Genomic DNA, 12,577 nt, shown 5'->3' with positions numbered 1-12,577 from the left:
TATCCCAGAGTCCAGATCATTAATATAGATTAGAAAAAGCAAAGGCCCTAGTACTGATCCCTGTGGAACTCCACTAACAACCTCACTCGTTAGAAGCAACTTCTCTAATCGACACCCTCTGTTTCCTATACATCAACCAGTTCATAATCCATCTGCTTACATTACCCTGAATGCCTACAGCTTCCAATCTGAGGATCAGTCTTTGGTGTGGAACCTTATCAAAAGCTTTCTGAAAATCTAAGTATATCATATCATATGCTTTCACCTGATCTACAGATGCAGTTGCATGTTCAAAAATTCAAATAAATTAGTAAGACATGATCTACCTCCTCCTCATTTATCCTGATCTTTCTTAGGGTTTGACTGGACTGGTTGTTAACATGTGGCATGTTATCCATTTTTTCTTTTGTAAAAACCTCTGTGAAATACTCATTTAGAACATTTGCCACATCTTGTACGTTTTCCAGGATACTTCCATGTTTGCCCTTTATCTGTTTCACTTCCTCCCTTATTGTCCTCTTGCTGTTGTAATATTGAAAAAAGCTCTTGGCATTAGTATTAGCTCCAAGAGCTATGTTTCGTTCTATTTCCCTCTTTGCTTTCCTGATCCCTTTCTTAAGATCTCTTTGCAGCTCAACATAATCTCCATTCCTTTTGTATGCACTATACAACATTTACTTTCTCTTGATATTTTTTTGCATACCTCTGTTAAACCATTTTGGCCAATATTTATTGGTCCTCAATTTGCTATGTTTTGGTACAAAAGTAGCATATTCTTAAAATATAGCCATCCATTTTCAACTGAATCTATATCCAGTGTGCTCCAGTCTAACTCTTCTAAGTGCCGCCTCATACCTTTAAGGTTTATTTTCTAAAATTGTAGACCATTGTTTTAGACTTGGAAGAATGCCTCAAAGCTAACCATATTGTGATCACAGTTTGCCATTGGTTCTCTAACTAGTGTCCCTCTGACTCTATCTTGGTCATTTGAAAAGATCAAGTCAATACATGCGCTCTCTCTGGTTGGTTCCCTGACAAATTGAGTTAGAAAGCAGTCATTTACCATCTCAACCATTTCTATTTCTGCTTCTGTAGTCCCAAGTGGGCTTTCCCAGTCTGTTTGGGAAATTGTGCTTCTGCTAATAAAAAAAACAAAAAAACATTGGTATGATTCCCATTAGCAATTACAGGATCACAGACACTGCCCTGACAAAGATCAGCCATACTCATCACATGCAAAATAAGCAACAACCGCCACACAGCCAAAGATTTTTGAATGCTTTATTGAGATTTATATTTCACCATGTGAGGATTTCAGAGCCCCCCCGACCATCAGTCCACCCAGACCTCCCGAATCAGGGCTTTCTGCTTAAACACAAAACTGGAATCAGTCATCAAGGTGCTATTGTATCTCAGTAACATCACTATTTTTCATAACTGACTGTGACGTGCAATTTGAATCGTTTTTTACAAATGATGTTTGTTTGCTATTTATGTCTTACCTGCAACTGTTTTCTGTCACTTGTAAAGTTTCACTTGATGACAGACTTCTCTTGGGTCAGAGCTGGCCATGAGGGCATCAGCCAAATTGCCAAATTGCCAAATAGCGGCCAATAACCCTCGTGCAAGCGGCTTTCAGGAAGCGCATGATGTTGCACACGGAATGCAGTTTCTCAACGATTGCCTCCTGACGTAAAAAAGGATCAAAATCAATGTGGAAAATCAATGCAAATAATATTACAGCCTTTTTAGGTCGTGACTTTCTACTGATATGGTGAAGCACAGGCAGGCACACAATATGTTTCCCTTCTTAAAACTGCAATTCTGATTAATATGTAGTATACATTCAAAAAATAATTTTGTATAAATTGATATTTAAACTAAATCACAAGTGTTGCAATATGGCATTCATTTAAAATATTGTGAATTAATTATTAGATTAAAGAGAAGGAAGTTGCCCTCTGGACATTGTTCCTAGTTCAGTCCTCACCTTGGTTTTATTTTCTGGTAAAGTTCCTCTTCACAATAAATCGACACACTACGCAAACCCCAGGGATGCTCTTCTCCCCGTAGGTCTGCAGAGGCTGGAAGACAGACAGGAAGGCATAGACAGGGATAGTGCGAGTCAGAGACATTATGACACAAACCATGCTGTTTAGATAATGGCATTTCTCATGTTGAAGGACACCTTTAATGATACAATTTTGTAAATGCATAAGACGTATTGCAAATCCAGAGTACCTGTTGTGTTGTAAATTATCCAGCCCAAACCAGGTATCTTTGAAATGCATTACCCAGTGAAGAGTCAAAGAAATCTTGGAGAGAGATAGGTTTCCAATCAAAGGTTTTTAATACATGCAGCTGCAAGGAAGAGGTTCAAGAGGCAATCTCAAGAACAGTCTTAGAGAAGTTACAAACTACAGGCACTTTTATGCAGACCAGACAGGAGAGAAAGATAACAGGACCCACATGTCTGTCCCGTGATGAGTGCAAGTTTAGTTTCTGCCTGACAACTTGTTAGGAAAACCCATATATGGTTAAACCTGTGGAAAATTAAAGCATTCATGAGGTTTAATTTAAGGGGGGTTTGTACGATGTATCAAGCCCAAATTGCTGGAGAAAACTGATTCTTATCAGACTCTGTTCCTCTGCGTATCAGGGTTGCACTATGGCACAGTACCGTAGCACAGCAAGGCCATGAGACAGTGACCTTGTTTACACAGACACACAGGGGAAGAAATGCAGTTCATCACACAGGAAGATAGAAAATATAGCAACAACGATTCTTTAAACGTGTCTCAGACAGCAACTGTAATGTACCGGGGGTCATGGGAACAGGGGACCCGTTTGCAGTGCGTGGTAGAGGTGGTCAGACAGGCGTGGGTCAGATACCGGCAGGACAGGGCAATCAAGGACAAGGCAAAGACGTGGTCGTGGTCACAGGCAAGGGTCAGGCGATCAGGGTAATGAGGAAAGTCCAAAGTCGTGGTCGAAAGGAAAAGCAAGGGGTCCGATGATTCAACAGTAATACAAGGCTCATGGAGAATGCTTGGAATTGCAGGGTAAACTGACAAAACTTCGCAGTGATTGGGAGTAAGTGAAGGGTTTAAATGTGGAGCAGAGAAACAAGACGAGAGGTGCAGGGCGAATGGGAGTAGGGGGTGATCACGGAAGTGCACAAGGGTTCCTGGAATATAAATTGAATGATAGGAGCTAGGAGAAGTGTCGGATAAGGCGACATCTAGTGATGGCGACATCTAGTGGGGATACAGTGTAAGTGCTAGATGGTGGCCGTGACCCGTGAACGCTCCTCTGGACCGTAACCCTCCCAGTCCAGGTATTGCAGGCGGCCCCGGAGGTGACGGGAGCGGAGTAGGGAGCACACCACATAAGCAGTACCGTCATCCAAATCCAGAGGAGGGGGAGGAGTAGCAGGAGAAGAGGCAGGCTGAGCAGAAGCAGGAGAGCTTCAAGAGGGAAAAGTGAAAAGTGGGGGCATCTGGTTGTGTGGGGGCAACTTCAGACAGTAGGCAACCGGATTGACCTGGCCCAGAACCCGAAATGGACCGATGTACCTGGGGCTGAGTTTCTTGGAGGGGAGCCTCATCTTGATGTCCCGGGTGGACAGCCAAACCTCCTGTCCAGGCAGATATTGAGGCGCTGGCCGGTGATGTCGGTCTGCTGCGGTCCTCTGGCGACAGATCACGCGTTGCGGCCAGGTGTGCGCCGCTTGCCAGACTACAGCACTGTGGCCAAACCAGTCGTCCAGAGCCGGGACATCAGCGGATTTCTCATCCCAGGGTAACAGGCAGGCTGGTAACCGAGGGTGCACTGGAAGGGAGCGAAGCCAGAGGATGAGGTGGTGAGGGAGTTCTACTCATACTCAACCCAGGGCAGATAGCAGATAGCAGATAGCAGATAGCAGATAGTCCATCTGGGACAAGCTACAATACAAACGCAGAAACCTCCTGATCTCCTGGTTCAGGCGCTCGGTCTGTCCATTCGACTGGGGGTGATAGCCGGATGTGAGGCTGAAATTTACATTCAGATCCTTGAAAAAGGCAGACCAGACACGGGAGGTGAACTGGGGCCCCCGGTCGGAGACGATGTCCTCAGGCAACCCGTAGATGCGGAAGACATGAGTGAACAGCACATCAGAGGGATGAGCTGACAGCCCTTAGAGAACCGATCGATGGCCACCAGGATGGCGGTGTAGCCCTGGGATTTGGGGAGATGAACTGCCAATAAAAATTGGCAAAGCCCAGGAAGCACTGCAGCTACTTCACAGTGCGGGGCTGCTGCCAGTCAGTGACAGTGCTCACCTTCTCCAGTTCCATATGTACACCACTGGCATCGATGATGTAGCCAAGGAAGCCCACACACCAGTGGTGGAACTTGCAATTCTCCGCCTTGATGTAGAGCCCATTGTGCAGCAGACACTGGAGTACCTGCCGCACCTGGGAAACGTGCTCGGAGAGGGAGGAGGAGTAGATGAGAATGTCATCAATGTATACTATGACGAACTGATTTAAGGACTCTCTCAGGGCATCATTCACAAATGCTTGGAAAACAGAGGGGGCATTAGTGAGACCGAATGGCATGACAAGGTATTCGTAATGGCTGGAGTGTGTAATGAATGCCGTATTCCATTCATCATAGAGAGGGGCTCTAATCTGGATGAGGTTGTAGGCACTGCGCAGGTCCAGTTTGGTGATGTAGCGGGCTCCTCTCAATTTAGCCGGTTAACTTCACGGTTAATGCATTGAGCCCCCTGTAGTCAATGCAGGGCCGAAGACCGCCGTCCTTCTTCGAGACAAAAAAGAAGCTGGCAGTGGCTGGTGACGTGGATGGACGGGTGGATGATTCCCAGGTCCAGAGCCTGCTTGATGTACTTCTCCATGGCCTGTGACTCTGGGTGCCCGAAAGGAGGTCAACAGCACAGTCCCCAGGCCGTTGCAGTGGCAAACGGGAAGCCTGGGTCTTACTGAACACCGCCGCCAGGTCTGCGTATACATGGGGGATCTGTGTCGGTGCGGAGAGAAGAGTGCGCTCAATGTGTGTCGCCCTGCAGGGGTGAGACAGGCACCGGGAAAAACAGTCCTGCCCCCAGGAGATTATGTCTCCATTAGTCCATGAAATGACTGGACTGTGGTGAGCGAGCCATGGCAGGCCAAGAATGATGTCTGCTCCAGGCAGTCAATGACAAGGAAAGGCAATTTTTGGGACACCGGACCGGAACCAATGGGCTGGTTGTTGACAGCCCGGACGCGAAGAGGAGGCACACACGGTGAGAGAGGGATGTGGTGTTTAATGGCTGTTTCCCTGTTAACTAAATTCCCAGCCGAATTTTATGGACGGTTAACAATCTGGTGCTGGACATGTCTGTAAGCATCCGTCCCGCCCACTGAGGACATGATTCGCTTTCAGGAGCGGAGGTGTGCGCTGGACTTGAGACACAGGGAAGAGATCAGATACATTGTGTCGAAAGATGCTGCATGTGATCCTTGTGCTGTTTTATTAGCAGCATGGAGTGAAATCCACGTACAGAAACAATGACAGTTAATATCCGAGTATATTAAAACGTGGATTTCACAGGACTGGTGCAGTGCTGTGACTAGTTAAAATAAACTGAAGGATAATAATCGGATCATAGCAGCCGATGTTATTAATATTGTATGAACAGCTGGCCGGTGTTTCAGGCTGTGTTGTGTGAATGGTGTGCAGGACAATCCGCAGAGACATTCAGTATGAAAGCGAACACGATTCAGTTAACATGTGCCCATTTACAAGTTAAATTAATGAATAAATAAATACAGCAGATCTGGGTTTCCCTCTAAAACATTAAGGACTGGTTTAATAAATGCGTCCATAAATGCCATGACTGAGACGTGCACACTTTAGTTAAATTATAACCTGCTATATTGTAGCTGGATGAATAATCCTCAAACGTGTGTATTTTGTTTCAACAGTAACTTGCCCTGGTTAAGGACATAAGTAAATTATAAATAATTGGGCAAAAAGTATTGTTTGCAGTTACAAATCTGCAGAAAGAGTAATAAATTAAGGGAGTCATGCTGTGCCGTTTAAAATACATATATACTAGCACAAATGATGATAATAATAACAATACATATTTGCTATTTAGTATTATTGTTGCACATGGAAACGTATTCTTATGTGAACATGCTTGTCTGAATATAATGTTGTCTCTACACGTTTAGCTCTTCCTAATATCTCTTAACAGAAATGTGTATTTATTACGCTGTTTACAATCATGTAAAGCACAAAGAATAAAATAGACACAAAGTCCTCTCCACGTCAGGCTGTATCACTTGTAGTGTTGTTCTCTGTCTCTGTTTTTAACACGAAACACAAACCAAACCCACATCCGCTGCTCCTCCCATAAGAGGGATGGACTTCACCGTGGCCTGGTTTTGCAAGAAAAGCTCTGGGACTCCGGCACGGCATGGCACGGACGCTTAAGCCAGTGGAACCGAGGCATTAGTTAAAACGATGGGTAAAATGGCCACACAATGGGTCAAACGGCCTCCTCTCATTTGTAAACTTTCTTACTTTCTGAAAGGTTCTAACCAAGTCTTTGCTGTGACTTTGTGCTAACATCAATGAACAAATTAACAAAATCCTACCAGTCAAATGACATTTAACAATAGTAATATTTCATTATTATATTTATCATGAGTTCAGCACAAGAAAATGTGTACATTGTAAAAATGAATGATAAATATGAAATAATTGTATATAAATGTAATCTTAGTATTAAACGTATAATTATTATTATTAATTATTAATATTATTATATAATTTATTTGTGTTTTCCTGCTTACCTGATCCTTTGTGCATTCCCCAGTGCTGAGGACAGAGCAGCACACTGAGACACAGCTTTTCCCAGTTGCAGTATATTTCACATATATAGATTACAAACAATACAGCTTTGAAAAATAGCCTTGTAACTGCAGGTGAAACTATCCCCAAGTGCTGCTTTTTAATACAGGGTGTAAATCAGGGGTGCATTCTCCACTAGACGTGCAATTAAAACAAATCCCTCTTGTAATATTGAAGTTCTACAGCAAGGTTGGATAGACTCTTGCCTGCAATAAACAGCACACATGTCATGTCCTCACCTCACCAGCAGAGGTCACCATCTCCAGAGTACTAGTCCTGTCTCTGGCATCACATTCCATAGCCACATGTGCATTCAGTTTAATTCACATTCTTCCCTCCTATTGGTCCAGCGCCCCACTGCTCTGCTATCTGCTCCCTCGGCCTTCTCTATATATATATCCCTCTGTTCTTTTAAGTCTTTGTGAAGTCTTGCCCTCTGTAAAGAAACAGTTCTGAGGCCTTCCTTTGTGTGTACAAACGCTCTGTGTGCCTGACCTTGCGTCTGCCTTTGATAACGACTCCTGGATTGTCCCTTGAACCCTGTTTGCTGATCGACTGACCTTTTGCCTACCTTTTGACAATGACTCTTGGATTTCCCTTTTAACCCTGACAACCTGTTTCTTATCCCTCTTCCATTTACCCTGACACTTTATTTTCTGTTTATTGCACATATTATTAATATTATATATTGTCAGATACCCTTATTCAGGGTGACGTACAGGATACAAAAGCATATAATACAAAGAGCATTGATATGATTCAGATGATTTGTTCTGGTTTTAGTTCTTTATATTTAATGCACTGTTGTGTTGTATTTCACCAGGCTGCACCTGAGGCTAAACACCAGGTCAAATCTGCTAATAAACCCAACAACCTCTTCTCCACCTTCTGCTCCCTCTCTATGGAATGCCGTTTGAGTCAATATTAAATAAATAAATAAATAAATAAATAAATAAATGAGGCAATAAATATATAAATATAAAAATTAATATATAAGTGAGTCAATATATAAATAAATAGTATATTTTTTATTTTTTTTCATAATGCCACATTTCATAATTTCATGGCACTATTTCATAATGGCACATTAAAAATGTGGGTGTGCTTTAAGGGTGAGGGCATGTGCTAAGGAAATTAAATTATTAATAATAATAATAATAATAATAATAATAATAATAATAATAATAGAAAGGATTGTCTTATTTGTGATGGTGGTGATGCCATGCATGGTACTTCTGTGAATACTACCCTTGGGGACAGGGCCGGTCCAGCATACAGGAGGACTAGGTGGTCGTCTAGGGCCCCAGAATATCAAGGGCATAAATAATATATTTTTAAAACACCAAATTAAAAACATTCAGACCGAGGGCTAATGCGCTGCATACAATGTGCTGACTCCGAGCAGAGTGACTGAAATGTAGCGTGAGCATTTACCTGTTACATCACGCACAATTATTTAATGTTTTTATGTGGATGTTTTTGTTCTTCAATATATTCTGTTTGGTGCAATATTTAAATTATGTTACTGTTACTACAGTTAGGTCCATACATATTTGCACAGTTACACAACTGTAATCATTTTGGGTCTGTACGCCACCACAATGGTAGTGATTGTGTAATCATGAATTTAATTGTGAGTTTTAATACTTTGTAACACTCACAATGTTACACAAGTGGGTGGTTAAACACCTACCTGTCCCTTTAAATTGAAACAGTAGCCTGGCCAGGTAAAAACTTCACCTCTGGTTCGATGTCTCCTCCCATTGGCTCATTCAAATCCTCTATTGGCCAATCACAGCCTAGACTGCACCTGATATACAGTGCCGTCATAGCTGGGTTTTTTCAATCCTTTCTATAGCTTTCCTATTTCTATTGTGTTTACTTTGATCAAACCTACAAACAGTGCATTCATAGATCTATAAACTTGGTCTTGGTGCCAGATACCAGAGCACATCTTCAGAAGTCTAGTGGAGTCCATGCCTCAGCGGGTCAGGGCTGTTTTGGTGGCAAAGGGGGACCTACACAATATTAGGCAGGTGGTCATAATGTTATGGCTGATCGATGTATTTTTTCATAATACAAAGTTTTCCACTGTAAAGGTATGGAGTGTGGTGTGTAGATTAGAGGAAAAATAATCCTAATTTAAATGCATGAAACTGAGTCACTGACAGGGAAATGTGGAAAAATTTTTTAAAGGCTGTAGAATTTCAATGGGCACTGTGAATGCATCTTCATCTTACAGCCTTTGCTGTTCTTTCTTGTAGGCCACATCCTGTCAAAAGTGACTCACACCCCCCCCCCCGTGCACGAAACAATGAGTGATCCATCTCTTCTATTGAGGTGTGAGACCTATTCTTTACTGTGAATAGGGTCTGGGGGAGGGAGCAGGGTGCCAAATATATATGTGGTTTATTGTAGCTTTCCTGTAATCAATACACGCTGATAGGTTTTTGAGGTCTTTGCTACAGAAGACAGAAGTGGTATAAATTGGCAGGTACTCCAGAAATCTGCACTCAAGAATCATTTCATACAAGGGTGTGAAAATGTCTCCGCTTGTCTTCTTGTGTTTGCTGGTCTTCTCGTCAGGTGAGTATCCTGCATTGCCATCCATATTATTGCAGGGTTCAGTAATCACTGCCGGTTTGTTCCAATAAGGAAAGTGTTTGGTGATTTTTCAACTCAAATAGCACATCATGGTATGGCCAGATGGACCTTTTTGTCTTGATTTGTATTAGGTCACATACATTTTTCTGAAGGAAGGACATTTTGAAATCTTTTTTGAATGGTGTAGTATATTTTCCACAAGAGTCTGATGTCTGGTTTTCAATAATGCAGCTTTTTTGTCTATAATCATCATAATCCACATCATATTACTAAAATAAAATCTAAACTGTGCACATCCCATTTTCTCCTGGGACAGAAAGTAACAAACAGTCATTTAAGCTGCTGTTGTCTCTTAAACAATTGTAACTTCTGTTTTTGCTCACAGCATTGGTTGACTTGGGCACTGCTAATGATAACATCAGAGAGTTGTACATCAAGGTAAGGACATTCATTAATAACAAATAATGACGATTTAAATAGTTATTATAATAATGTTTTAGAATAGCTTTAGAAGTGCACTAGAGCCATCAGTGCACAGTGTGTTCAGCTGCCTGTAGGAGCGCCCGTGGTGGTGAGTGTGTCCCACTCTGTGTTGCAGGCCCAGGAAGGCTCTGGAGACACAGAGGAGATCCCCGGCATGTGCAGCGCCTGTAAGTCCCTTGTCAAATGGGTGAAGAGTAAAATCCCTGAAGGTGCAAATCAGGTGAATGTTTCTGAATCTGTCGGACCTGGGGCAGGAGGGATAAGGAGGTGGGTGGGCAGGTGGGTCAGTGGTACATCTGTTTGTTTGTGCTTTTCAGCATGTCCCTGCACAGGGAGGTCTGCACATCAATATGCTCAATGTGTTTGTTGGACTATTTTTGTTTGTCTTGTATTGTCTATCTTTTCCTTTCTTCCAGGATGATGTTGATAAGAGTCTTCATGAAGGGTGCAATAAACTGGGATGGGGGTTGAAGTCAATCTGCAAGAAGCTGATTAATAAATACCTCAGCAAACTGATCAGTGAAATTATGAAAAACGAGGATCCCAAGGAAACCTGTGTGAATATTAAACTTTGCAAGTAAGAATTAATTTCACGTGAAATTATGTTATGTAAATAGTTATGACTACTAGGAAACCAGCTTAAAATTTATCGGAGAAAACATGCAAAAGAAAGAAATTGAGAATGACAGGTCACGCATAAATTCAACATATCATGGTAATGTGCAATATGATTGATTAAATACATGATTTCAACAACTATATTTAAATGATGGTGCAATGAAATGGACGGTTCATCTACATGTGCATATGTATAGTCTTGTCATGCAGCTCTCAGTTACTGCACTAAACCTTTAGCATCTATCTCCACGCTGTTGAATTGCTGATAATAAATAAGTGGCCCAGTCGACCATTTAAACTAAACTGAACACTTAACCAAGCTTTGAGGTGCAACTTAAATATTACGAAAGTGCTATCCCTATGTGCAGACCTGTAGTTTAGTCTGCAGTGACACAGTGCAGTGACACAGTGCAGGCTGGAGGACTCCCATACTCTTCTTGTCTAAAAGGGATTTCTGTAAAAACAAGGAAGTATTTAGTCTTGGGAACGCTGTGCAGGCCTTCTGGTCCCCCGGTCTGTGTGTGTGCTCGTGCCGTATAGGCTCTGAGCTGACGTGATATGTTATGCTGTCAATCAAGTTTGAAATCCTTGATTGGAGCTGTATGGAGGAGAGAAGGGGTGTGTGTGATGTGAGAGCGGGCGAGGCAGAGAAAAGAGTTTCAGAAATACTGATGAAGAAGTAACAGGTTTATTACAGAAAAAGTTCACCTGGAGCTCCTCTCACATGAAGTGAAGATAAGATCTAAGGATGTGAGTTGGAGAAGCCTTTTTATCTCTTCAGATAGACAATAGGTTGCAGTCTTATCTACCAGAAGTGATTATATCTTGTTAAAATTATTTTACTGAATGTATTCATTTTTTTATGGTAAGGATAATTCTTGCCTGGCACCCCAGCATCATTGTACCAATACCATTATATCCTAATTTACATGTTTTTTGTTGTGTTTCCAGGTCTCAGCGTTTCTGATGAGACTTGTTCTAAGAAGGACCAGGTTCTGGCATCAATGAAGGCCCTGCACATAATGCGTCTCTCCATTGTGAAGAACTCACTTCCTTTGCATTGCCCTTCAATAAAGCACGATACAGTATAGCAATCCCAATGTGTCTGTGTGGTCATTAAACTTGTTTCATGTAAAGGGTCTCTGAGGTTGGACTACATTGTTTAGAAGACAAATACAAGTATTAACTGTATTTTGCATTTTAAAAGATTATTTATTATCAGAATAAATAATACAAAAAATCATATTACAAACAGACCAATTGCAGTTTCGAATGTGTCTGTTTAACCCTCAGAGTACTGATCGGGGTCATTTTGACCCCAGTGGTATATTACCCGTCATATCTCATTGGTGCTTTATTTTATCATTCTAATTTTTAATGACTTCGTCAATCAATTTGTTCCTAATAACTTCATATAACTGTTCTTTGTTTCTGATTGGTAAGAAACCAATGTATCGGGGTCATTTGAGCCCAGTCAAAATCATCAATTCTGCCTATGCACTTTTAATAGATGGAACTATGTACCGAGTTGCTGTTTCTCTGGGATAATCATTTGAAGTGTCACAAATCATCAGCGGTGGGTAGGGGAGTCTGTCAGTGACTTTGGAGCACATGAGAGCTGTCAGCTCTTACTAAGGCAAGATCATTGTCAAAGTCAGCAATACCATATCAACACATCATATTAAAAATGTTTATGGGTGTTATATTAAATGTTTAGGTTCCATTCTACAATATAAGATTAAAGTCTTGTGTCTTGCATATCACTGACATGCAGTTAGAGCACAATCAGCACACAAGTTGATATTTTCATTGTTGTTTAAAGACACGATAATGATGTTCATACTAACAGATGAGAGCTGTTCAGATAAGGCCTGTTAGGTTGTGTTCCTAGTTCCTGTAAATGCCATTCATTATAAATGCAAATTAACACATCTACACTCAGTGTCCACTAATGCAAATAGCCTTTCAG

At 41.7% G+C, this 12,577-nt stretch overlaps 1 protein-coding gene across 1 annotated transcript; it reads left to right on the top strand.

Moving 5' to 3' along the window:
- Positions 1–9,289: 9,289 nt before the first annotated feature.
- LOC136713615 (antimicrobial peptide NK-lysin) lies at positions 9,290–11,702 on the top strand. The gene is made up of 5 exons (XM_066690746.1): positions 9,290–9,489; positions 9,893–9,945; positions 10,106–10,210; positions 10,407–10,567; positions 11,560–11,702. Exons 1-5 carry the CDS (start codon positions 9,447–9,449, stop codon positions 11,573–11,575), a joined length of 378 nt encoding a protein of 125 aa, XP_066546843.1. The 5' UTR covers positions 9,290–9,446; the 3' UTR covers positions 11,576–11,702.
- Positions 11,703–12,577: the final 875 nt, after the last annotated feature.

The sequence above is a fragment of the Amia ocellicauda genome, chromosome 18 (genome assembly GCF_036373705.1).
Source record: "Amia ocellicauda isolate fAmiCal2 chromosome 18, fAmiCal2.hap1, whole genome shotgun sequence".
Classification (NCBI taxonomy): Eukaryota; Metazoa; Chordata; class Actinopteri; order Amiiformes; family Amiidae; genus Amia; species Amia ocellicauda.
The sequence above is the reverse complement of the archived record's forward strand: the minus strand, read 5'-3'. Positions and strand labels throughout refer to the sequence as shown.

Excerpts from the sequence above, each read along its gene's own strand:
- LOC136713615 (XM_066690746.1), top strand. The coding sequence starts at position 9,447 with ATGTCTCCGCTTGTCTTCTTGTGTTTGCTGGTCTTCTCGTCAG. Across the intron at positions 9,490-9,892 it reads TTTGCTGGTCTTCTCGTCAG|CATTGGTTGACTTGGGCACT; the intron begins GTGAGTATCCTG and ends TTTTGCTCACAG. Across the intron at positions 10,211-10,406 it reads TCCCTGAAGGTGCAAATCAG|GATGATGTTGATAAGAGTCT; the intron begins GTGAATGTTTCT and ends CCTTTCTTCCAG.